This window comes from Sturnus vulgaris, chromosome 3, assembly GCF_052056855.1.
Source record: "Sturnus vulgaris isolate bStuVul1 chromosome 3, bStuVul1.hap1, whole genome shotgun sequence".
In the NCBI taxonomy this organism is placed as follows: domain Eukaryota; kingdom Metazoa; phylum Chordata; class Aves; order Passeriformes; family Sturnidae; genus Sturnus; species Sturnus vulgaris.
Window position 1 is genome coordinate 105,958,655 of NC_142245.1, and position 27,138 is coordinate 105,985,792.

General features: G+C 38.8%; 1 protein-coding gene across 2 annotated transcripts in view; it reads right to left on the reverse strand.

Moving 5' to 3' along the window:
* The window catches only part of LDAH (lipid droplet associated hydrolase), a 112,763-nt gene that overhangs the window by 9,167 nt on the left and 76,458 nt on the right, over positions 1-27,138 (reverse strand). For both annotated transcript variants that reach the window (XM_088162464.1, XM_014894920.2), the window contains exon 6: positions 6,463-6,545. In XM_088162464.1, coding sequence (XP_088018590.1) covers positions 6,463-6,545 — 83 coding nt within the window. The remainder of the gene's footprint in view (positions 1-6,462; positions 6,546-27,138) is intronic.

Here is a 27,138-nt window from a genome sequence, read left to right on the forward strand (position 1 = left end):
ATGCATTCACTGGCTGCCAGAGCAGCTTCTCTCTGGGTGACATCTCTCAACAGTAACCAGCCAGCAGTTTTATTTGTTCTTGGATGAAAACTAGTTTAAAAGGCATTATCCCAGAATTAATTTTACTTTCAACCAAGGTTTATAGAAAATTACTTAGCTTCTCTGGAATTATGAAAGTGTCTCCACCTTATCCTGCCAAAAGAATAGGATAAACGACATGGGAACAGACTGTTTTGGGACATACTTTTTAAAAATTTGCTTCAGTTGTACTTTTTCTTCTGGGAATTCAAAGAGCTGGCATTGTCCTAGGAAGCCCTAAATGCTTTGGGATATGGTTCTCTGAGATATCATCTCTTTCCCTCATGATCCTGCCATGGTTGAGACCAGCAAGTTTGATGGTAAGGTCCTAGGAACTTGCTTCTCAGCTTGTTTTACGAGAACTGAATTTTCTCAGCTTTCCAAGGGCAGTGTGAAACCAAATGTTTTCAGTCGGACTGTTCTGAGAAGAGGCAGTTGACAATCTGGGGTCCATGATGCTCTTTTAAAATACTGGCCTGTAGGACTTGCAGTGAAGGTGCAATGGGTGGTTCAAGTGCTTGGGGTGAGTTTATTTAATATAATAGTGGCCAGTGATGTAAAACTAGCATAAATAAAATCAGCTTCCCTGTCTGGAAAGGAGGTGGAGAAACATTTTATTATCAGAAAAATCAGGATGCAGTCCCTTAGATAGGGCCTGATAGTGGCTACTTTGCATGTGACTCCAGGTGTGTGAGTGCTCTCTCTCCCCAGTGTCAGGTATGGTGATGTACAGTTTTCATGCCTTTATCAGTGTTGAGACCTTGTAAACTGACAAAGGGAAAAGGGTTTCTCTTTAACTCTGCTGAGTTTATTATCAATGCTACCAGCTGCTCTGCACAAAGACACATGAGATTAAGAGAGACCACTTTTATTTCCACTTTCTCACAGATAATGATGGGTCAAACTCAATGTCAAATAAAACTGTGCTTTTAAAAAGGATGCACAGGATATATCAACAAATCAGGGTGATTAACTTATTTATATTATCTATGTTACTTTTAAAGACTTAAAAGCATTTTGAGGGTATATTTTTAGATGTGTCAGGAACATGAATATTTCAGAAGTCAAGTCTGTATAAATACCAAAATAAAAACAAACAGACCTGAAACCACTATTTAAGCAATACTACTGCTGGGACAGATTCTTCCAACCATATTTACTGCAAACAGTTTTCCCCTCTGAGTATCAGCCTGACACTGTCTACTCTACATTCAATGGGACTTCATGTAAGGCAGATCAGTCAAATCTCTTTTGTAACAGCAGGATCAGCATCTGGCTGTAAAAGCCAATGTTCCCCAGTGGTATGCACAGGAGGAGGTAAGAAATAAAGGGGTATTAAGGAGTCGGTGGTAACTTTTATATTTCTTCAGAAGGCTGGGGAAATATTGCTCTCTTTGCTCATTGTGTGCAATACACACCTTACACCCACTCCGAAAATTTTGGAAATTCGTGTCATCACTTCTTTACTAGAACACCACACAGCACAAATGATGGTAACAGGCACTCAGTTACAGAGTGAATGGAACATCATAGGTAAGTATATTGTGGTACATTGACTTTTTAAAATGCTCACTGGGATCCTCTTCCACCAAGGAGAGAAGCTGCTGATCCCTGATTAGGCATTCTGGGCACTTCAAAGCGAAGGTTGTTCTTGTGGTTAAATGACACAGGCAGCAAAAATCCCCAAGCACATGTGCAACTTCCCTGGCTTCAACTCTGCACCTCCAGGGAGCACAGGCCAAAGAGGATGTGAGACCAGCCAAAAAAAGAGGTGTTCTTGGCTAGAGAGAACACTTTGCACCTATTTAGAAAGAGTGTTTGGAAGGTTTTCCACAAATGTAGGCAAGCACCTCACTCAGGCTGTGGGCAGGCGAAGTATTTGTAGCATTCTTTTAAGCATGTATCTTCAGATCATGCCCCTGTCACGGGGAATAATGACCAATCCCATGGATGTGTACAGAGACTCAAATGAAAACACTGGGTAACATCAAAACAGCTGCTTCAGGGAATAAAAATAGTTCTTGGTTGCTTAGTTTTAAAAAACTTCTCTAGCAAGGACAATTTTGCAAAAGAAAAGCCTAGCACTTCTCTGTGGAAAGGAAATGCTTCATTCTTCAGCCATTTTTTCTAAATCTCTGCATTCACTGTTTAGTTGATACTCTTGAAGAACACATTATCTATGGTATTATTGGCGTGATATAAACTTACACTGCTTTAAATTCTAAATACACCATTGGAATAAGCATGGACTAGTTAACACAGACTTCATTAATTCAATTTTTTCAAAACTGTATTTCTTCCCTACTTAACCATCTATACATGGGTGGTTATAAGCCACCTACAATACAAACTTACACAGTTTGAGTGAAAAAAAGGTTAATCCATCGATACATTTCCAGTTTATTTCCAGTTTTTTTTCAGACAACAGGTTGTTGCTTTTTTCATCTTTATATCTCTGCTTCAGATGTTTCCTGTCTTTTTCCTTATGCAATCAATGCAACTGCTACACCAGACCATTGGCAAAAAACTCAAGGAAGATATAAATGTTTTTAGTTAATCTTTTAGTTTAACAGTTGGAGGAGATGGTTTATCTTAAAAAATTATGAACCACTATAAAAGTTCACTGATTCAAGAATTCCTGAAGCCTGTGGAAGCTCTTCAATGAATTTAAAAGGGCTCTGGAGCAGATCCCACATTTCAAAATAGGGCTACTGTGTATTACACATGGACTAATGAACCAGAGATATCTTTCAATAAATACAAAATCTGAGGGGTGATTATTTTAAGAGAATTTCCTCTGTAAGCACCCCAGTTTTACCCTTTGATGCAATTATCTTCTCGATTTATAGAATGTTATATCTATTATTAAGGCTTATATGCTTAGAAAAAAGAGTCAATAAGGCTAAGTCGAAAAAGAGAGCAATGAACAGGGCATGATGCAAACTTCAAAAGCTAAGTGCTGTAGAGAATCTCTGTAAGGAAATATCATTGTCCATTGCAGGCATGCTAGTGAATGCCCAATATATTCATTTTCCTGTGCCTTTAAATTTTTTAAAATTCTGTTTGTAAAAGCTCCATGATGCTCAATTACACCCAGTTCCTTTTGTGCAGGAATTACAATAAATTTCCTCTAGTTCAGTAGTATCTTTGCCTCCAGCTTCTGTTAGGAAAGGGAGTTGGTGTTATTACAGTGAAAGAACGTAGGTAGCTCAGCTGCTTTAGACATGATCAGCTAATAATTAACCTCCAGAGCTGAGGAAATCTTTTATCAGTATCCCTTACCTTATTTGTTTGGATTTTCTGGTTTATCACAACCCCCCATGTCACTGCAATATGAAGCTCAAATTCCTGTATATCCATGTACTGCTTGATCCGGACAAACAGTTTTACACAATATTTCAAAGGCTCTATCATATATTAGTTTGTTAGAAGACAGGTCTCCATCCTCCTCATACAGTTCCACTGCTATTTAATGTGCACAACTCCTGACTTTAAAAGAGTCTAAGTGAAAAACCTCACTTAATTATCCAAACAATATTTCAGCTCTCATTCTTTCAACATAAATCCAAGCAATTAACTTTATTAGACTAAGAATCTGCAGTCTGGTGATAAAATTTCTCCTAGCTAGTATTAATTATAGTTAAACTCGGACATGGAAAGATCAGAATAATTTTGTGTCTCTTCTTTCAGATCAAAGAATGCAAATAAGATCCAGAAATAACTTTTCTATTCCACAGCAGCTGGCAAAGTCAGGTGTTAAGATTGGCTTTTACCATATGATCACAGCGACTACTAAACAGTATAAATTTTTTGAAGTAACAGCTTGCCAGTTCTATAGCAACTTGGACTATAGTTCCTGTTTTTATAAACTTCCAACCTTTATAAGTTAAGCCCATTTTTATTGTCAATACTCTTCAAATTTAACATAATGCCAACTGAAATTTTTCCCTTAATTCTTACATTCCCAGAAGTTACTAAAAGATGAAAAAAGAGAAGCATTTAGCTTCACTTTTAGACCTGCTTTTTCTTCAGTTTGCTAACTCTTATAGGCTTGGTTTAGCTTTTTGTTTTCTTGAGTATGTTTGCCACACATGCATGAGGACATAGAAGAATCAATAAAAGAAAGTTAACAGAGGTTTAAAACAACTCCTGTCTGCCAAGGCCATGCTTAGATTGACAGAGTCAACAAAAGCACAGATGGAGCAGACTAGGACACCTGCAAACTCTGACTGTTGGCTATGGGCCTCCTTTCGGTCCAAGAAATCAGAATTTTTGTAATGTGAAGCATCTGATAGACCACCTGAAGTCACTGGAGCTGCAGCTGATTGTCACCACACAGCCCACCCAACAAAGCATTTTTGCTTAACTTTAAGCATGTGTGCTTGTGATTAACATTTCCACAAGCACCTGCACTCTTCACTTTGTACCTGGCCAGCACAGGGACCTGCAGTCCCACTCTTCAGGCACTGGCAGTCCTCACCAGCCTTGCCTGGCCCCCAGCCCACGCTCCCTGCACAGGGCTCCAGGGTCTCCAGCTCTTTCTTTAGTCTCAGCCTCCCAAGCTACACTGTGGAGTGACTCCAGCCCTGGCCCCGTGTCCCAGAACAACATCAGATCTACACTGTACACAGCTTGACACCTGGATGGCTCCCACCCTGCAGCTTCCCTTCTGCCATGCCTTTGGCAATCCCTCCTGGATATGCTTTTTACCCATGTTGTAGCCTTGTCTCCACTCCTGTCTCTGCCCCGTCCCCTTTTGCTCCTGACTGGATTCTCTGCAGGGATGCTGGACTTGTTTCATTGCTTTGCCTTGTCTGGGACAGTCAATAGACCCTGCTCCCGTGCTCTGCTCATGTGCTGTGGGACTGCATCCTGCTTGGAGAGGGCACTGCCTGTGTGGGGTCAGCCTTGGCTCATGGTTCAGGGAACAGGCAGACCCTCCAGCTCCTTGACACTCGGAGGAGTGATTCAGTCAATAAAACCAATCACTTTCCTTGAATTCACTGGGCTTTGGATCAACCCATGGAAAGTTTTGTTTAAGACAATGGGAGTATTTGCAGTCTGCAAGATAAGCCCTTTAGTCTCTTCATTGAGCTTCCCCATGAAGTGCAGAACCTTGAGTGCTCTGCAACAAAAATGAGAAAGCCCAGGCATGCCAGGTACAGTGCAGGGATCCCTGTTAACATGTGCTACTTCAATTCCTTTAAAATATGAACATACCTTTCAAAGTGCAGAAAAGGCAAATGAGCTAAATAAAAAATAAGTCTATTTTCAGCCATAAAAAACCAGACTGTTTTATGAAACGAACTTTATACCATTTCTATTTAAAAGGCACAGAGTAATTTTACAGAGATCTAGGACCTCTGTCCTAGAAGACTCCATTCTCTGAGGAAAATCTCTTCCAGTGCAAAGTTCTAGAATCATTTTTCCAGTAAAAAGACAGGGATGATACAAAAAAATGAAAAGAAGGAAGGGGACACAGCAGAATATGTTATACTGATTATCTACTCCCACAGAGGCTATCTCAATAGAAGTTTATTAAATGTGACAGTTTTCTGGCTCATAAGCCATCTGAAATTGTCTTACCATGGTCACACTATTAAATTATCTCAGCCTCCAAAACACGGTGACCACAGGGTGACCACACCAGAAGTCTGATTAGAACAGTTCCTGGCCTATGCCAACCCTTGAACCATGACTGGGAAAATGTGACTGGTCCAGGTAAGAACTTTACAGAATCTCTTTCAACAATAAATCCACACAGATAAGAAACCTCAGTGTGAGAAAGGTCCCTGAAATGAATTAATTCACCTGTAGAGCAGTAGCTCCAGCCTCTGAGGAATTTCTCTTACACTACAGTACAATGGCTGAAATGGTGGAGCCCTAATTTTGCTCACTCTTCTCTGTTTCATTTTGAAGCCATGTTGAGCCTGCAGAATCCCGTAATAACTGACATCCCACAGCCCAGAGGATACATGTTCTTCTGGACTTGTCCAGCAGCAAAGTGAAAGGATTTGGGCCATCAGTCCCTCATGCCCTAGCTGGCCACCTGCCTGTGTGATCAGAACCCAGGTAACTACAGTCCCCACTGGGAACCACACCTCATGCCCAGTCAGAACACAGACTGCTTCCTCTCCAGCAAGGAAAACAAACCAGATGGGTTGGTACATCTGATAGTAACCAATGCCACATTTGCAAAGGTGTGGATCAACACATTTTAAGGATCAGTGACCCCTTTAATGGCTTCTCCAAAGTTAATGGAATGACACTCATAAAAAAGGAGAATTGGGCTGCTGAAATTTTGGTTTTGCACAAATATAACTGGGTGAAACACCTCATGCATGTGGGCTTCCTTCCTTTGAAAACTGAGGATTAAACAGTTACCTTCTTTAAATTTTGCTTTATGGTTGTACTGTCTCTCTCCACCACCTTCATCATTTCTTGGCTTGCCATGTACAAGATGTTGGCTGCAGAAAAAGAAATAGGCAATAATGTCAATACATAGTAAAACTGTTAGAAAGAACAATATGGACACAACTCCACAAAAAATCAGAGCAACTAGAGCAGTCATCATCTCAATAACCCCTGGAAAAGAATGACACTGACAGAAAGAGCAGAGTTTATCTCACCTAAGTAAATGATTAAAAAGGCATACAGACTGAACTAAGTCACCTCCTATTAATTAATTAATTCCACAATTAATGGAAAGGGAAAGGATCTTTGGATTGTAACTCTATCCTATCTATTGCAACTTTATCCTACAGACTTCTAGATCAGCCCATGGTGATGACTCTCTCCTGACCAGAGAATGAATTCTAATGACTAGCTTTCATCACATGCTTTTAGAAAGGTAAAGGTCAGTATGAAAATCCACTATGGGTTTTCAAGACTGGGCTTTAAATACAAAATATACATTACAAGGCATTATTAATCATGATGATTAGATTACTGATATCTCAATATGCAAATCATTCAAACATTCAACACAATAAACAATAAAAACAATGGCAACTACAAATATGTGGTTGTCCTCCATAAAAGTGATAGCACCTGTCCAGTCAGGACTGGACTGGACACCAAATGTCTAACCCTTAGCTTTCTGGAATGTGAAGTACTAAAAATAGCTTAGTGCAATTTATTTTGAGTTGATCTATAAGATACTGCCTCAGAAATATAAATGATTGAGTCTAACATTTGGACACCTAATTAATTTTATGAAGTCTTGAGTTCAGGCATGTCCCTTGTATGTTAAACAGCAATGGGAGCTAAGTACTTCTGAGAACTAGGTTGGTTTGTCTGGATGCCTAAATATTCACCAATTTAAACATTCTGACACAGAAGGATCACACTGTGTCCACCTAACCTGACTTCTCATACAATAGAACCTACAGAAGCTCAACATACAGCCCAAAACCAGGCTTTGGACAAGCACTTGTAGATTATGAATTCTGCTGCCAGAAGAAACCTTATGTATTCAACTGCAGAATCGGGAGTAGCTCCATGCATTATGTTTCCATAATATGAGAGGATATTCAAAGGGTGTTTTAATAAGGGCTACATTTCTGTCATCATCATGCTGTACTGAAGAAATATGAAGCTAGCCAAAGAATTAGCACTTCTGTTATCTCTTTTTTTGGACCAGTCAGCTTACTGAGCTAATAAAATGGCCAAGCCTCTCCTATCTCTGATCACAGAGACATTCATAACCTACATGTGGGAATAAATAACAATATTCTACTTTCTCACCAGTTTGTAAAACCAACGTGGCTAAATTATCCAAAAGCACTTCAATTTCTAGATCTCAGAATGGCTGAAAGTATTTTAAGCTACTCAATCCTCTTCTGAAAACCAGGAGAAAAAAGAAAGATTCTGACAATTTAAAAAATCTGAACCAATGAAGTTTTGTGCACAAGTAGTTAATGACAGTGTTGCATATGATGCTGCTTTGAGACAGGAGTAAAACATTCTCACACTGTGAGATAGGAGAGGAAATGGCAATCACACAGGTCTTTGGTGGTGACCAAAACATGGAGTTGGCTGAATGCCAGCAGTACTATAAGGAAACAGAATGCCACCAGAGAGATGAGTGATGGCACTGGAGATCAAATGTTAATAGACAAAGCCAGTGCTCTCAAATGAAGAAAAACCAAAAAACCTAGAAAGTAATATCTAATTCTTAGCCAGCCAAAGCAGATGCAGTTCAGTTATAGGCCTGCAGAGCTCTGCCTTCTTCAATTAAACACTGAATGCAGCTCGTGCAAGTTCTTCCTTTCCTTGACAAGATGAAAGAGTTGTCATAGACAAACCAATAAATTTGCAGGTCCCATCCTACTCTGCTGGGAAAAGGGGTCTCTGTGCAGTTTCATGTCTAGCAATCTAGTCATCCAATCCTGTGGTGCAGCTGGTCTGTGCATTTACAGCATTGCTGAGTTCATATCCTGACACTGGTTGTTGTCTTTTCAATCCAGCTCCAAACTGATGAATCACACACCTCGTTTTCAGAAAGACACACATCTTTGAATGCATCTTCAAAAAACATCTAGGAAAAACTTAAATAAGAGACGGGAAAGAACTGGAACAAGTCCAGAGGGCTGGAGCACCTCTCCTGTGAGGACAGGCTGAGAGAGTTGGGGCTGTTCAGCCTGGATGACAGAAGGATTTGGGGAAACTTTACAGCACTTTTCAGTATCCAAAGGGGCTACAAGACAGACAGAGAGAGAATTCTCAGAAGGGTATGGGGTGACAGGACAAGGGGCAATGGCCTTAAGCTCAAAGAGGGCAGGTTTAGATGGCATATTAGAATGAAATTCTCTACTGTGAGGGTGGTGAGGCCCTAGCACAGGTTGCCCAGAGAAGCTGTGGTTGTCCCATTCCTGGAAGTGTTCAAGGTCAGGTTGGACAGGGCTTTGAGCAATCTGGTCTAGTGAAAGGTGTCCCTATTCATGACAGAGGAGTTAGAACTAGATGATCTTTAAGGTCCTTTCCAACCAAAACCATTCTGTGAGCCCATAATGAGGAATTCCATAGGTATGTAATTCATTTCAGATTGAGTCCTGTTTCTAATATGGTAACTCTATGACTTTAGTGCTCAGAACTATTACCTATAACTGAAGCTGTTTGCCAAAAGCCTGCTCTGTGCCAGAAGGCAGGATGTGGAGAGCAGCCCTTGCTACTCTAAGTGCTGGTGCTTCAGGTGACCAAGGTGGCTCACTGGATTTAGAAGATTTCACAAAATACTAAGTGCAAGAACCTGGTTTTGGCAGGGTATCTGTAGCAAGAGGACTTGTAACAAATGCCATATGAGGATGTCTGGATGTCAAGAGTTCCACTTTCCAGCCCAGAATGCATGTCTTGCTAGCAGGTCACAGAAGATAGGACACGGGCAGACAGAGCTCCTGCATTACCTGGTGGTACCTGCAGTGGATGAGGCCAGGGATGACAATACCAGTGGCCCTCAGTGCAGAACCTGACAGATTCAACACTACTGGGACTGCAGGCAGCTCTCCACCCCCAGTTTGGTCATACAGTGGAACAGTAAGTACTGCCTGCTCCCCTTCTCCCACCTTCCTGGTTCCTCTGTCCTGCCTCCTGTTCTGTGGTCTGCTCATAGTTCTGGGTGGCTTGTGTGGTTTTTTCAGTAAATAATAAGAATTGAAGTGGAATTCACACACCTAATAAACTGAGATTAGTCAGAGATACTAAAAGTAAAACTGTAAGACAGCAAAGGCAATAAGGGCAGTACTTCAAAAGGAAATGTCTCTGAAGGTTTGGGCACTGTACAAGAAAGGGTACCAGGAAGGCAGGATTAAGCTAAACCGGATGAACAGCAAGGTTCAAGAGTCTATTTCAACCAAACAGGAATCCCTCAAATTTTGGAAACATGATCCTAGGGAAACCAATAAACAGGAACTTAAACTTCAGCAGGCGTTAAGTAAGAGGAAATTGCAAAGAGCAGAAGTAGGTTTCCAAGAACAAACATTAAAGGATTTAAAAATAAACAATAAAATATTCCTTAGGTTTATCAGAAACAAGAGGCCTACAACAGAATTTGTACAGGCTAAAGAAGATAATGATGCTGTTTGGAAGATAAATGACTTTCCTTTATGGCGTCCAACTTTCTTGTTCAATACATTCAGGAGGTTTCTAGGTTTCTGCTCTCTATAGTCTTTTTCTGGCAATAACAATTTCTCTTTGAGTAGTGAGATATTGAGAAGTAGCAATGGTGGAGAGAGAACACAGAGTACATCAGGGCTAAAAGGTATATTTAAGGGTTTGAAAGAACTCTAAACAGAGAATTGCTGAGTTAATAACAATATTTCTACACAAGAATCATCCTGTCGTATGGCTTTGGGAGCAGAAAATACCATCTAATTGCTACTAATTTTACGAAGAAAAATAGGATTTTACTTTATCTTTACTTTAAATTCTTCAGTATGCATAACCAGATTACAAAATTACAGGTAATTTAAATACTCTCTCCTATATGACACAACAAACTTTGGCTGGAATTAAACACCTGTAAAATGAAGGCTGTAGATAAGGAGTTTGGAAGCAAATTTAAAAAACAGGCTTAGATAATCTGGTCTTCATAACAATAAAGAAGGTCTAGATTCATCACAATTTTAAAAATAATAAATTTATAATAATAAAATTTAAATAAATAATAATAAAATAATACATTTTGAAATTTTGTTTTAAAATCTCCAAATAATCACTGAACACACCTGGCAAATTGATCAGTTCTGCTACGGATTAAATCACTTCTCAAGATGACTCTACTTTCAGTGATAAAACCTTTAGACCTTAATCTGAATTAAATTCCTAAACTGAGGTGGAATGAATCCTGGCCTAAGCTTCTAGTCCAGCTCGATATTAAAACAAATGGGTACCTTATTTCTTAATGATCTGGTAAATGGATAAGTACTTTATTGACAGCATTTACACAGGATGCAATGTTAGTCAGTTTGTGAGGAACAGGCAGAGAGAATGTGAGAGATACAATGAGAAGAGAGAAAAAAATCAATGCACTAATGAAGTTCAAATTAAAGAAATCAAGATACATGCAGAAAAAAACAGAGTATTCTTTTTCCATTACAAGCTTATAAATCAACGCAAAGAATGTAATTGGAATCCAGAGATCCCCAAGATGACTGGTTTTCACTATTCACATTAACTCAAAAGTCCAATCAGACCATATTCCAAGTTTCATAAATAGTAGGAGGAGGATGATAACGAATTCTGCAGTACCACTACAGAAATCACACCATGTGACCACACCTGAAGAACTGTGCATTCTGTATGCTGACAGCCACAGCCCCTGAGGGACACTGCAAAACTGAGACTGGGGGGGAAAACAATCAAAGAAGTACAATTAAAGATCTGTTGCCATCACGTTTGTGACACTTCATGACACACTGGTTTTCCCTCTCTTAGAGTACAACACATTTAAATACAAAACAATAAAAGGAAATACTTTTTAATGTCATATGCAATTAATTATGAACCTTGCTGCCACAGGAAACTGATCCACACACATACTTGACGCATTTACTTTAAGTGTGTTGCCCTGAGCTCCTCTAATTGTAAACATAGCTAGTACAATTAATTTTAGGACAAATCTCTACAAAGACCAGACACCTTATACTTACATCAACCTCACCTTTTAGGTACCATTCTCTACATCTGCTACTATTCTTTCTTGATTTCCTGTGGATATGTCCAGTGGCTCATCTCTGTCTTGAATTTTACTGATGAAGAATTTCAGCTCATGCCAGTGTGTCTCTCTCTTTAACAGCAGAGCTGCACCTCTTTCAGCCCTTGTATGAGAGTCATGCCTCATTTTACAACATGAACCCACATGAACTTGTGACCCACAATATTCCCACACTATTTCCTTACGGAACTATTCCTTAACCAGTACTATACTGTCCTTGGAAGAAATTTATGCACAGAAGAATTTGGCTCTTTAAAGGAATGAGAGCATTCTCCTCTCCTTGTACCCCAGCACTTCTCTGAGCTTGTGAAGGTCACTTTGATCCTGTCCCTCTCCAGCACATCTGCAGCATATTCTAGCATGGTGCTTTCTGTAACCTCAGCAAACACACACACTGTATTCCACTGGTCACATCCCTAACAGCTACTGCATACTAAAGGAATGAAGATAAGACTGTTACAAAACCCTACTAGATACATCTTTCCAGTTTCAAAAAATTCTTCCTGAATCCCATTTTCCAGGCAGTCATACATCTGTCTAGTAGGTGTTTCAGGTATGTCATATTTCCCAAACTTTGTTAGAAGAAAATAATGGGAGACACTGTGAACATTTTTATTAAGGTCAAAATGTCCTAAATCCACTTCTTCCCTCTAATCCACATTACTGTAAGATGTTTAATGTTTGTGGAAAGCTATATTTAAATATATACCATTATAAAGCAGGAACAGTAACCTTCTCTCTTGCTGCTATGGAATGTCAATCTGGGCTTCTTCAGAAAAGCTATTTTTCTCAAAAGCTAAGTCACAAGTTCAGGGAGAAATCTCTCTGCTATTTCCTAATGCTATACTCTGCTAACCTTGGCATTTTTTGAATATTTAGTTCTTTCCTTTTCAAAAAAACTTGTTCTGTTTCCTTATTTCATGAATACCAAGCGGCTTTTCCTAAGAAAATAACTCAGAACTTACTTTTTTGTGTGCAATTAGAAAGTCATCTCAAAGGGCTCTCAAGGACTTTGAGCTTTCCAGCAGCTCTGAAAATCAGGTTGTGAACTGGGCACAACCAGAAGCTGATACTTTAAAAATGAATGGGCTCTGAAATCTTTCACTAGGTTTGAAGAGGAAGGTTGTCCTGTGAGATCACCGTGTCAGTGTTGGCTACCTGGTGTTACAGTCTCTGGAAAGATTTCCAACCTGTTCCAATGCTTGGTTTAGCAGGAAATCTCCAGAGACTCCCAGAATCATTACCAAGAAAAATATTTATTGGGTTTTATTGTCATGATTTCAAGTAGGCTATAAGATGCAATGTAGAGCCCACATGCTGAACTTCTGTGTGAAGCTGCTTCACCCAAACCTGCAGAACCAGTCACTGCACAAAATAAAGCACATCCAGCAAACTGCAGGACTCAAAATGCAAACATAGGGAATGCACTTAATGAGCTGTGTGGAAGCTCTGCTGGAGCTGTGACCTCACTGTCCAGGATGGACAGGGTGAGTGTGTAGCTTCAATCTGTTTGCCATCCACCACCATCTCTCACTACTCACCAAAGAGAGAAATATCAGGGGTTCAGTAAAGGTAAAAGAAGACAAATTAGTATTCTGAAAAATCATTACATGTGAAAGATAAGACTGTGGAATGAAAGGTCAAGAGGTCTGGAATTTTTCTGAACTATCACTGAAATCCTCTGAGACGCTGTGCAAATTACAAAATCTCTATGTCTTAGTTTTCTCATTTTAAAAACATGCTTCAGGCTGTTATGACAATGAAATGTGTTTTGTAGACTCTCTTAAAAATACGTGCAATTGAAAACACTGTGTAAAAATGTCTATCAATTAGTCCTTTAGTCCTATTATTAATTATTAATTCATAAAAAATAGATTTCTTTCTCAATAATGAAATTTACAGAGAAAAATTCATCATGTTCCCTTAGAATTGCTCACCACTACCTTGAACGTTGCGTTTTACACTGATCAAGCGACAAAATCTTCACAGCTATCCAATGAAGAAAACCTCAAAAATAGAGCCAAGGGTTAGTCTGTAAGTACCTGAAGTCAAAACATGCCTCTGTGAGAAAACTGTGCTTGTTGAACTTAAAATCTTTCTCTGAACTGGCTCAGTGAAGCCAACATCAAAGGATGTTGGCTTGGAGGACTTAATACTGCACCCACACACTTCTGCATGTTATGTGCTGCTTCTCTGCTTTTAGCAGGAATGTTTGAAGTGAATATCTAAAGGATGAGAACTGTCCTGTAGTTTGAAATGTCTGTACCTTCCATCAGTCTCTGATATTTAGTTCAACTGAAAGAAGCTGATCCTGCCATAAAATGAAGGTTTATGCAGTGGTCACCTGAGTGCTGTGAGAAGTTGTGCACTTTTAGAGCTTCCTCCCAAAAGCAGTCAGTTCCCCCCTGCTGAAGGAGGGTCTTCATCAGTGATAAACCATGAGAACATTCCGTGTCTGAAGAACCACAGCACAGCTACGATGGGATGTGTAAATGAGATGAACACCACTTACAAGTTACTTTTGGTAACTTGGATATTCAGAACCTGAAATGATGGAGGACATTCTCACAGACATGAGTGTGAGTGCTCCACAACTCCAGTCACAGACATTCACAGTGGCTTGGAAGCACTTTACCGGGCAAGGAAGCACTTTACTACTCAAGGCTGGAGTGAAATCCTAAATCCAGTCTTGCAAGGATGTAACTTATGAAGCTATCTCTCTAGCCACTGAGTGTACATAAACTGCAGTTCTCTCCTGAAAAGATTTCGGAAGAAAGGAATACAAATTATTTTTTCTTATCCTTTGTCTGGAAGGTAAAAGTCCAGTGCCCCTGCACTCTCAATTTCTATCTAGGAAACAGGCTCCTAATAATGTGGCTTTGAAACAGCCAAGGATTTCCAGGAAAAAAACATATAGAAGCTCTTTAGCTTTTGTTGTAAACATCTTTTTGCTTATTCAATATGTTGATCTGGTTTAACAGTCTAAAGCAAATTTGAGTGGGCTTTGTTCTTAAATTTCATGGTATAATCCCATTCCTTCAAATTTGTATATGCAAATCTACTTTTGCATATACTGGACTGATGCATGATGAGTCAGCCTGAGTCAGTGGGATAATCCAAAGCACAGAAAATTAAGCTTACAACATGGTTTTTTCTAGTATCATAGCCTTTGTAAATATTCCTTCATGTGGGTTTATTTCTCACAAAACAAGCAAAAAAAAATGGTTGCAAACCTACAGAAACTGGCCAAAGTACCTGGTGACAGCTGTAGAACCCCAACGTGTTTTTATTATGTTTTACTCGACCTCAAGTTGCTGATAGCCCTTGTAATTCATAACCAGGTCACCAAGATTTAAGAACAAAAAAAGCTACTGTTAGTTAGCGATCATAAACAATTAGGCCTTAGAATTTAAAAGTGAATCAAAGCTTAACAGACAAATACCAGGTTTATTGTGTTTTAATACATAAATACCTTCTTTAAATGCTGTAACTTTTAATATGCAGATCTTTTATATACACAAATTACCTTGAAAATGGAAGCTCCTCATTTATTCCCAGGTCAGGCTTACGAAATTTACTGCCAACTTAGCTTCTCCCCATGATCCTGCCAGTGACCTTTTTCCTGCCCTGGTAGGATCATTCCTCCTCCATGGATTAAAGGTGATTAAGGATCAGTGTCAGCTCAGTCTCATACATTTGCAAAGCAGAGACGACAAACTGTGCCAAAATGTGTTTGATTTATTTGCAGGGGTTTTGTGATAGAGGAACCTTGATTGGACTCAAATCAAGGATCCAGAAAAGAATAGAGTGCTTTACATCATTGGTAGCTCTTTAACCCAAAGTGTCACAGCAAGGACTTAATATCCTTCAGCTAAATTATTAGTTTTCACGAACAATAATGACTGAAATCAATCAAGCTTTTCAGTGCTTCGGGTTACTTAATCACCAATTCAAGCAGGCAGTTGTTAGATGGATACCTGTATCTATTGAGCTAAACTTCAAACACATTGATACAGCCACAGTGTAGCCAAGCAAACCATGTGTGAAATAGAAAATTTCCTGGCTTTTAAGAAATGCATGCCTAGCATTATTAGTACTGTTTTCTAAAGTTTTAGAACAATAATCTAAACTAATTTCTTGTCCATTGACTCTCTGGGTATTAAGATATCTATGCTAGAACTCGGGAAGTTGTATAAATTTCAGGGAAGAAACACATTTCTAACTCAGGACAGATAAACCTTATCCTTGATTCTTGAAGCAATACAGAGATTTCCTGTACTTGGACTGAAAGTCTTTGAAATTCTTGCTTGATTATTGAATATCCAAAGAAGATTTGCCTGCTTATTTGCAAGAAAAGGATTAGACTAGGGCTAAAGTAATCATAAACTCACACTAAAAACTGAGGGGCCACACTATGTTATCCGAGGTAATTCAAGATGATCTGGAACTGTGTCTTTATGGAAAGAACTCTTGAAAAAAATTACTTATGGTGCACATATCCATAAAATACAAAAGGCTATGTATTTCTGACTTCATCCTGATAAACTTTCAGAGATATACATGCCCTTAATTAATTTTAAAATAGCTCTGTGTCATAGTGTTGTGACTAGAGCTCATTCTGGGTGGGTTTGCTCTGTAACCTGTATATTAATTACATAAAAATGATACAGTATTCTTTGCTGAGCTAAGGAAATAAATTTACTATGATAGAAAAAATAGATAGAAAGAGATGTCATACTAATGAAACAAGGGACAATAACAAAAGAAAAAACCCCCTTTTTCAACTTCATTGGCCAATGATTTTCAGGAAATCATCAAAATATTTCCTTTTCCAACAAAAATGAGTGGTTGTGAAGATAGCCCCAATCTAGACAATTTAATGGATGCACACACACATTCTTTAATAGCTTGTTCATCAGACAAACATAAGACTACAAAGGGTTACCCGAGCTCACTTCATTTCCCTACTGCTGCTGGCTTTAGATTATATTGACTCTATCAACAAGATTGTGGCTGTAGGTGTAAATTTATTAAGTCCTACACATCAAAATATTGTTTTATTTTATAAGTTAGTAGGAGTTATGCTCTGGAATGGATACAGGGAGAAACACAAAGCCAAATTTTTACTTCAAGGTCCAGATAGTACCGTTTCAGCAGCATCAGCCTTGGAAGAACATACTGTAACAGTTTCTAGAGTGGACAAATTCAGAGGAAAAGAAGACCATGGCCCTGCCTTCATGATGCTTCTCAAACGCAAATCTGTGCCCCTGCTCAGATCAACCAACCCCTCAATCAGAAGAATAGAGTGGAGAGACACCTTACACTGTTTTGTGAAGGTCACACAAACTAAGATGGTGCATTTTTTTCACCAAGAAACAAATAAACTTTCTTTGGCTAGAACTGGAGGGGTTTGTAAGAGATCAGTGATCCCCTTGTGACTGTAGTGGAGGCTGCAGGTATTCTCAGTACTTCTGTAGGGTATCCTGAGACTCTGCAGCACAAGTTTTCCTGGACACACTCACCACCCACTACTTCTGGCTCCTTCGATTGTGTTCCCTATCTATAGAGAACCTATGCTTTACATACTTTAAAAAAAAACAACTTATGTATTGCATTAGCTTTATTTTTCCAGGTTGAATGTCACTCAGTTATTTCAATTATTCTTCAGTAAAACGACACTTTGCAGCTGGTCTCTGTCCTCCCTTGTGTTTAAGGCTGTCTTTTAATGAAAGATAGCTCACTATTGATTAAAGCCACAAACCTGAAGTGCAACCAGGCCCAGAAGAGAACTCTTGAGATATTAAAAAAAAACTTTGCAAATAATTTTTAATATAAAGGAATATTAAGAAGTAGAACAACATGTGAAAGGAAAGTGATTTTACACCACATAAGATACAATCCATTGCATTTAGAACCTCTCAGGGCCAAGAAATTAGCAAGAGAGAACAAAGACATTGAAAGTCATGAAATATTTATAATTCTCTTAACAAACTATGATTTAGAGCTACATACTGTAACCACAAAAGCCTCAGGTCTTTAAGCCTTTACTTCAAGGAACAATGCCTTTACTAACTGGCAGATTTTCTAGTGCAGAGTTTTTCCCCATTTCTTGGAAGCATTTTGTTCTGACTATTGTTGGAAATAAGAGACCAGGCAAGATGGACTTTGGACCTCATTTCCAGCTATTATTTCCTGTGTAAGTCAATAGCATATCTCAGTATGATGGTGTTTACATTCATCCAATTTTGAACTAATTTTTCAGCAATATTTGTCACTATCTCTTAAAAATACAACCTTCTTGTTTAGTATTGTATTATGACAAGTATACTGAACATCAGTTCTACTAGACTCAATATAAAAAAATGAAGAGTGGGTACAATTCACCTAGTTATTCCAAATTTCTTACATAAAAGTCTGAGCAAAGCTCTTAATTAGTTTGCCCTTCTCTGACATTAGAGACTTATAGGTTTGTTCTTAAACCCAGTTCATAGTACAGTTCTCCCAGACATGGCTTGATGGTTTGGAAAATGATGGTGCCTTTCATTGTACCTTCATCAAATACTCACTAGTTAAAGAAAAATCCACTCAATTGTTCCATAAATGCCAGGCTGTAAAGCACGTATTTCCACATTGGCTTGCTTTTGATAGTCCTTTGTCTCTTCACTGATCAACAGCTTTCTAAAAAGCCTTTCTTAGTTAATCTGACCCTTCTGCCAACACAAAATGCACCCTCTCAGCTTCTGCTTTGACAATTGTGAAGTCAAACTTCCACAGTCTGTTTTCAACAATCAAGCTGTTGTTGCTTTTGCAGGTACAAATAAAGGCTGTATCTGCACAAGAGTGTATGAAATGGAGCCAGGAACTATTCTGAGGCTCTGAGGCCAAGTGGAATAGAATGGCTTGTTTCCACAGAATTAGATTCTTCCCCTACTCAAACTGCTTATGGGGACTATGCATGGCAGTGCTAACTCAACTGAGCCTGAATACTGGAGAATGCTAATTGGACAATTAAAACCATAAAACCATTCCAGAATTCATTAACAATTTAGCAGCATGGATGATCATACTCCAGTGCTACCATAAGTCCTATACTCAGCTGATTTCTAGAGGTAACCTATCTATCTTTGCAGGTCCTTTCATAACATTTCTGTATCCTCTGTTCACTCTGCAGAATGTAGATTCATTTGGACATTCAATCAGACCACATTTTATGAACTTTCAGTTTTGTTTTTAACTAATGCCTTGCATTAGACATGTTTTACCTATATTTGGGTTTCCTCAATCATTCTATGTTGCATCTGTTCACCTGTTTTTACTTGGTTCTTCTATGGTAAACTGTCCCTTATTAAGGGTTCTGAAATTCTTGATGCTACTCTTGTCTATTTAATCAGTGTGCATGACATTACAGGGCTGGAAGGGATGTCCATTGGTCTTTTTTTCTTAAGGTGAATCAATGATAATATATTATTTTCAGCAGATTTGCATCCATTAGGAAGCACACATGATGAAAGTTTCATTATCTTCATAGGAAATCCCACTTAGAATTCTGCTCATATCATTAACTAAAATCTATTCTGAATCACTTTTGTTGCAATGTACTCCATTATATATTACCTCATCTATCACAGACACGTAAGTTAAATTACTGCCCTTTACTTGAAAACTTTTTCTATGTTCTTCAGTTGGTGCCTGTTCAGTCTAAACATCTCTATTTTATACCTAAAATAGATCATCATAGGATTCACCTGATTAAATGTGGGTATCTAAAGCTTAATTTTTCTTTCTTCACAGTCAGATGAAAGTACATGGTTCATCTCATCCTTAAGTACTGACCTTGATAGATTAGACAAATGTTACCTATTTCTCCACTGACTATGGCAGGATTTTAAGGGGATTAGTGAATGAATAGAGCTCTATGTTGTAAATGTGTTAAGTATTTCTGTTCTAGCACAGGTGTTACCCTTTTGTGAAAATATGTAGCCAATCTGCCTCTTGTCTTCAAATGCTCTGTATCAAACTGCCATATATTCTCTGCCAATTGCTTTCTCTGCTCTATTACATATAAATTTTATATAGATATACATATATATATGTACAGCAATGCACTGTGAGAAGTAGCTAAAGAGTCTCTGTGGTGGATTCCCTCCTCTATAACCATCAAGCACATTACATACTGCACTTCAGATAGCTCCAAATTTTCTTAGAAGTCCATTGAATCCATCTGTCATGCTCTGGTGGACATAATATTCAACAGGTCTCTTGTCTTTAATATGTGGATGCAAAGACAAGCCCATCCATCCTCCTCCTTTCTCCCTGTTCTTCTTTCCCAAGAGTGTTAGGTCCCTTCATACTGATATTCCAGCTGTCAGTTCTCTCACCTGTGCCTGTTAAGACAATTAACTAAAAATTTTAATGTTTTTTAAAGGTTTGCAATGCTATTTGACTTCCTATACTTTAAAAATTTTCATCACCTGCACATCACCTGCCACATCTACCACCTTCCAGTAGCCCTATTGTCTCTCATGATTTTCTTTCTCCACCATCATTTCAGATCATTCATGAGCACAGATTTGCTCATAGTGATACAGAGGGTTTTTTTATCTTTTCTCTTGAATTCATCATCAAGCCTCCTTTACTAAATGTCTCAATTTTAATCACCTTTTCATGGCTAAGGAAGCCAAAGCTCCCATAACACTGGTCTGATTGAAAGTGCTCCAACCTCTATGCATACTTGAAAATATTCAGTGGTTGTAATAGCAAAGTCTCATGCCCTTTGAAAAACAAGCAATCTCATTACCCTGTCATTAGTCTCTCACTCTCTACAGTTTGTTTCCATATATCTTTCTTTCCCATATTGACACTGCAGCTTCCCAGGACACTTCTGATGCTCTGTCTTAAAAAACTATCATTTACTGTCAAATTTTCTCACAGAATGAATCTGCTATTTCACCATTTGCCATTTAATTTCTATTACTGCTATTACTTCAGACTCTTGTTTGTGTTGGCTAAGGACCACAGCAGAGACTGGGGACATCTTTTGTCAGGTACTGGCAGTACAGACATGAAAAAGCCTGAAAGTGATGCTCTCTTCTGTCACACAAGAGACTTCCAGAAAACTTCCACAAATTCTTAGTCTCTTTCTCCCAGAACATTTCACTGATGCCTCCCTTAGCAAATCTGCCCTGTAGCAGGATAATTTCACAATAATCCATTATCATAAAATGCTTCAGAAATATTTTTAAATATGCAAAATGACAGCTTTAAATTTTTACTCCTGACCACTGTACAGGTAAATTGGACAATATAAAATTAAATTGATGATTTGCCAGTAATTGCAGCCGAAGGAAAGAGTCCCAAGTGCCTGATTAGATTTTTTTTTGCACTTAAGAAAGAGTTATACCACATGGGAGAGCTAAAGGTCCCAGTCAAGTTAGCTTCAGCATCTCAGAGGCTACTTAGGCTATCAGGAAAAATATCATTTCTGCTCCACAGACTTTACAGTTTCTTTTTAAATGTGTTACTGCTGAACATCGAGTTGCAGATATGCCCACAGAGTTTTGCTTGTCCTTCTAAGGGACAACAAGCAGAGGCTACAAGAATAAAATAAGTTGACTTCAATGGGATGATTATTGCAGAAGACTCTCCTATGAAGATAAGCTGAGAGAGTTGGGACTGTTCAGACAGGGGAAGAAAAGGATCTGGGAGACCTTATGGCACTTTCCAATATCTAACTGAGCTATAAGAGAACTGAGAGGGACTTTACAAGGGCATGGAGTGGCAGGACAAGACAGAATGGTTTTAAATTGACAGAGAGAAAATTTAGATTAGATATCAGGAACAGGTTCTTTACTGTGAGGGTGGTGAGACACTGGAAAGGGCTGCCCAAGGAAGCTGTGGGTGTCCCATCCCTGGAAGTGTTCAAGTACAGGCAGCATGGGGCTTTGAGCAGCCTTTTCTAGCAGAAGGTGTCCCTAGCCTTGGCGAGGGGGGTTGGAACTGGATAATCTTTAAGGTCCTTTCCAAAACAAACTGTGAGTCTCTTATTTTCATGTGCTGCAGAGTTCATCTGTACTTCGATATGCTGCAATACAGCTCTATGAAAACTCCTCTAAAGCAAAGTTGCTTAAATTGCAAAGTAAAGAATAAATGCTACATTTGTATCAAAATGACCTGCAAAGAGTTGACTAAATTTTTGAAAATAAGTTTACCTCAAGAAATATACTACTATCTGATCACATTTTTTTCCTGGTAAATTGCCTGACTGTAAGGTTCTTCAGTGAAGTGTAATATTAAGTTTCATTTCCAATTTATCCTTTGCTCTTGAGGAAGCAATCTCTGTCATTCATCTGAAGGAGTCAGAAAACAGTGGTAAGAACTAATAATACCAAACAACACTGTAATTTCCTACGGGGAAAACATATTTTCTACCGGTAATTATTGCCAACAGCAATCTTGGAAATATCGTATAACTTATTGTTTAAAACATCAAACAGAAGGAACTGCTTTGTATCAAGGATGACTAATGCAGGAACATGTGCTTCCACACATGCACAGACACATTAGATAAAATGTTGATGTTTAGAAGTTTACAAGATATAAACATTGACTTTGGGGTCTGCTTAAGTTTACAGTTGAATTTAGAATGCAAACATAGCAGTTAATGTATAACTATGATGGACATGAATAGGCAGAAACAGCTGCAATTGTTACGGATGGGCTTCTCAAATCTGCTTGGTACTACAGTTGCAGGAAGATCAGAAGTATACAAGAAAATCAGTCAGCTGTGCTTGAGAAAGCAGAGTAGAGGCTAAAGGCAAAAATAAAAAATATTCAACAATTATACCCAGGTGCTTTACAAACAATAGATGCTTTGTTGGGGAGTGTGAAAAACACTCATTTACTTTGTGTGATGAAGCATGTGCAGATGAAGTGGTGTGTGTGATGGAAAACTGAAATGTCCACGGGCTTAATCCTGCTCGAAGTTACTTTGGAACAACTCCCATCTTCAAATGACAGAACAGTCCCTTAGGTAGAAAAATTCATCTCCAGCTAAAGCTCTCATACCGTGGCAGATGGCTGTGATGCTGGGATTTCTGCCAGCGTCCAAACTTTGGTCATGGGAAGTGTCTGCTCTTAGCCTGCAAGAGGGGCACAGAAGGGTCTGCTGTAGGTGATGCTCAGTCCAAAGGGAATGGCCAGGATGGGCACTGTCTGCAGCAATTCAGCATCTCCACCCTGGGATTCCTGCCTGAGCTCTGTGGGATTACCCTGCTTTGCTAGACAGGGCTCAGTTTAAGTGCCCTTCTGGACTGGGACCTGGCACTGATTCTTTCTTGAGGAAGCCTAATGAAATTCAACATCTGGACTACCTGTCTTTTGAGAAAGGTGAACCTTCTTTTAACTGGAGTGGCCTTGATTCATATGAAAGGTTAACTTTATACCACTTTATACTTCATAAACATAATCCACTAATTTTAAAGCTCATTTTAAACAGACCTGACCTTTGAACTAAGCAGCAAGCAATCTCTTGTGCCACTGCATTTGCTTAAGAAAAGCCAGTATTTCCTTCCCAGATCCATGAAGATTCTGTAGGAATTTTCTCCTTATCAATATTGTCATATTAAAGAATTATTGAGTGCTGGTGGACATCTTCATGACAAGAAGCAGCAGCAAAGTGGATTGCCATATTGTTTTAGCTGAGCACAGGAATTACATGCAAACCAGTGTCTCCTTCAGCTACATGGAATAACAGGTACTGCATTAATTATCAATTAATTATTCCAAGACACAAATGTCTAGAGTTTACCCATGGGTATGGATTTTGCATGTGTTTAAGTGCTTTGCTGGTACTGCATGATGAAGGAGTTTGATGAATCAAGCTAAACTTCTAACCAGTAAACACACGTTATGACAGAGCCAGGAGTTCTATTTCAGATATTCCTTGGGGGAGTTTCAGCAGACACCTCTGAGTCAAAAGGCATGAGCCTACTGCAGAAGGCTCATGAATTCGGGGGGGGGGGTTGTACTGGCCCAGGAAAAATAAAATGCCAATTTGCAGATGACTGTCTGGCATAGTTTAACACAAAGCAACTGTAGCTGGGAGCACTTGACTGGCATATACTTATTTTCAACATCCTTTCTGCTTTGTTGATGTTACCTCTTCCTTTTTCATGTCATTTGCAACACATCGTTAGACTCACGGCAAATTTGTGGGCGTAAATTGTCTCCCTGGGGATGAAACCTCACCAAGGGTGAATAAACAATCTCCCCTTCCCCAACCAAATCCCAACTCTACCTCACATTTCATGGAAATGATCAGCAGCTCCACTATCAAAACATTCACGCCTTATGAGTAATATTTATGATGGGAGTTTTTCATGTTGGGTTTTCCCCAAGAAGAAAAAGAGGAATAATTAACAGAAATAGACTAAATGAGAAATTTCCACATTATTACCATTATTTTCATAAGGTTTTCACAGGAAAGTAGAAGCTTTTGCAAGTAATAAAAGTCCTCATTAAACATCTTTCTTTCTTTTGGAAATGGGGTAAATTATGAAGCAGATTGACTTCAATAAATAAATAGGACTATAAATACATAAAAGTCATTGCCTTCCTCCAGTAATTTAATATGAACATCCTACTCTGAAATAAGGAAAAGTTTATTCACTCATAGAAAGAATAGAGCAGATGTGAGGTTTTTCCATCAGCTTAAGTGCTGCCTTGGTAAGGTGAGTTGTCCGACTACATTAAACAAACATTTTAGTCAGGCATCACACAGGAAAATAAACAGTAGCAAAGGAAACATGAAAATATTAAAGACTGTTATTCTTTGGCCCCTTTTCCTGCGAAGCAAGTGATAAAATATTACTGTGTTTCCACAGGTAAGGAAACACACTCTTAAACACTTTGCAGAAATACATATTACAATCATCACTTAAAATGTCAGAAGTGGATAGGACTCAACTGTGACAGCACACAGGAGGCTGCTGAGAAACACAGCAGGGCCAGAGGATTTTGCACACTGGGTCAGGCTGCTGGGCTACCTAAAGCAGCCTTCTGGCCCAGCAAATTCAGAGAGGTGAAAAACATCTTGCAGGAGACAGCTGTAGAGTTACCTGATTTCAGGACAGACTTCTTTTAAAGCCTAATTAATCAGATGTTATGAAAGGGAGAGACTATCTGCTATATCATTTTTGACTTCTTTCTGTCCCACTGAGCATCAAAGAATGCACATAGGAAGAGAGGAGACCTGCTGGGCTCCACTGTTTTTGCCCACCTGTGATATACTGCACTAAACTGCACAGATGTAACATGGTTTAGTTTATGTAGATGGAATTTATGTACCATGTCAGTAATTTCTGTTCACCATGAAATTTTGTCTGGCTATCCATCATGCCTGAAATTCTATACATATTTAAATATAAAACATCCTTGAAATGGTTTCTGCATTGTAGCCAGAAGTTATCTAAAACATGCATTCATCAGAAGAAACAAAGCAATCACTTTTTACTACCGGGCTTGCATTTCCATCAGCCTGGAAAACCGACTTAAAAATGTCCTGGTCTGGGTTCAAAGATCTGCACAGTCAGTTACCCAGGGCCCAGAGTGTAGGGAAAGCTTTTATTCTCTTACCCACTATGAAAAATGTAGGTGTGAGATTGCAAGGTGCTACCTGAAATCCTTTGTAGTGTCAGTTTCTGTCTCTATTTTAAAATGCACTGCATGCACCAGCCTGTCTGGCCTGTGGTTTGGGGAAGCTGCTCATGACTAACATACATATATATATGTGTATATACACACATATATACACACACATTTAGGTTAAACTAGTGGCTAGGCAGGTTCAGTAGATCAGCTGCTGCCTTGGGATGCAGGTCTATGTACACTTCTGCAGCTGACCAGCTATGTGACACTGGCCAATAGCTCATCCCTTGTCTTGAACACTGGGTTCTTTTTTAAACTTGCTGGTACAGCATTTGAAATAATAAAACCTAGATGAGTATATAATGTGCATATCCCCCTTGGCTGTGCATGGCCTCAATGGACGGGTTCCATTCAGCATGGAAGGCTAAGCTCTTCTGATTTAAAATAATAAAAAATGATAGATATTTTTCTGATTAAAAAAAAATAAAAAAAGAACTATGCCTTCTGTGCTAAATTCACATCTGCTCATCATACCTTCTGTTTCATTTTAATTTAAAGAGCAAAGTAAGGGAGAAAATGAAACTACATTTTAGCTGTACAATTATACAGCTTTTTAAAATATTTTTTCAGGGGCAAAACCTCTTATTTCACCACTTCATGTGAAGATTTTTATCAAGCACATACTTAATAACTTAGGCACTGTTTTTTATCTCTGAAAAACACAAGCTGAATAGGTGGAGGTGCTACTCAGTTCCACAAACACAACACAACGCACTGTCCTTACTCAAAGTATTTTGGTTAGATGGGTATTTACACAGCACTTCAGTCCCAGAAAAAGAACTCCAAAAAAATTTCCCATCTTACTTGTCAGGAAATTGAAGTGAAAATGTAAAATGAGTTTTCAAAGAAGGCAGGAAACAAACAACAGGGGACTCACTAGAAATCAGCAGCTGTAAATTCTAATGCAGCCAAAGTATGGAATATCTGACTGTCCTAGCAGCAAGGGTAAAAGCCACATAGAAAATTTGGAACACATTGTCTTCTGATACCTGAAGCAAAAAGAACAGTCAGTAGATTCTGAGTGGCATTTATCTCCTCTGTTTTTGGTTTCTATTAGAGAGAGTCCCTCTGTGATCAGTAAAATGCATCAGTCATTGCAGGGTGTGATTCACCTTTCCTGCTTTAATGCCAGCTATTCAGACAGCATGATGTGATCAGATGAAGACCACCCAAAATGTCACATTTAAAATTTCTCTGATAAATAAAAAGAATTGGAATAGAAACAGATCTCAAGCCATGATAACTCCTGAGGCTGGGATAATTCAAACCCAGAATGCAATCTCTCAGTTGGCTTCCTGGAGATAAACTTTTAAAATAACTCGACTCAATGTAAAAGCTTCTGTTCCATTTTCATAGCAACTGGAAGCTTCCATTTCACTGGCTTTGATGCAAATTTATCTCCCAGATGCCATTTGATAGTTGAGAAAAATTTATCCCACAATAAAACCTTTTCTCTCTGGCACCTCAGGGATTTAATTTTGTCATTCTGTACATCTGACAGGGAGAAGCAGCTACTGCTGGGAGACAAGCCTCAGTACCTCAGCTGGGACTCACTTCCTATACAGCCCTGTGGAGTGCCTGAAACTGCCATGGCCCCTTTTTTCTCTGTAAAACAAGGGAAATGTAAACACTCCACATGAAAT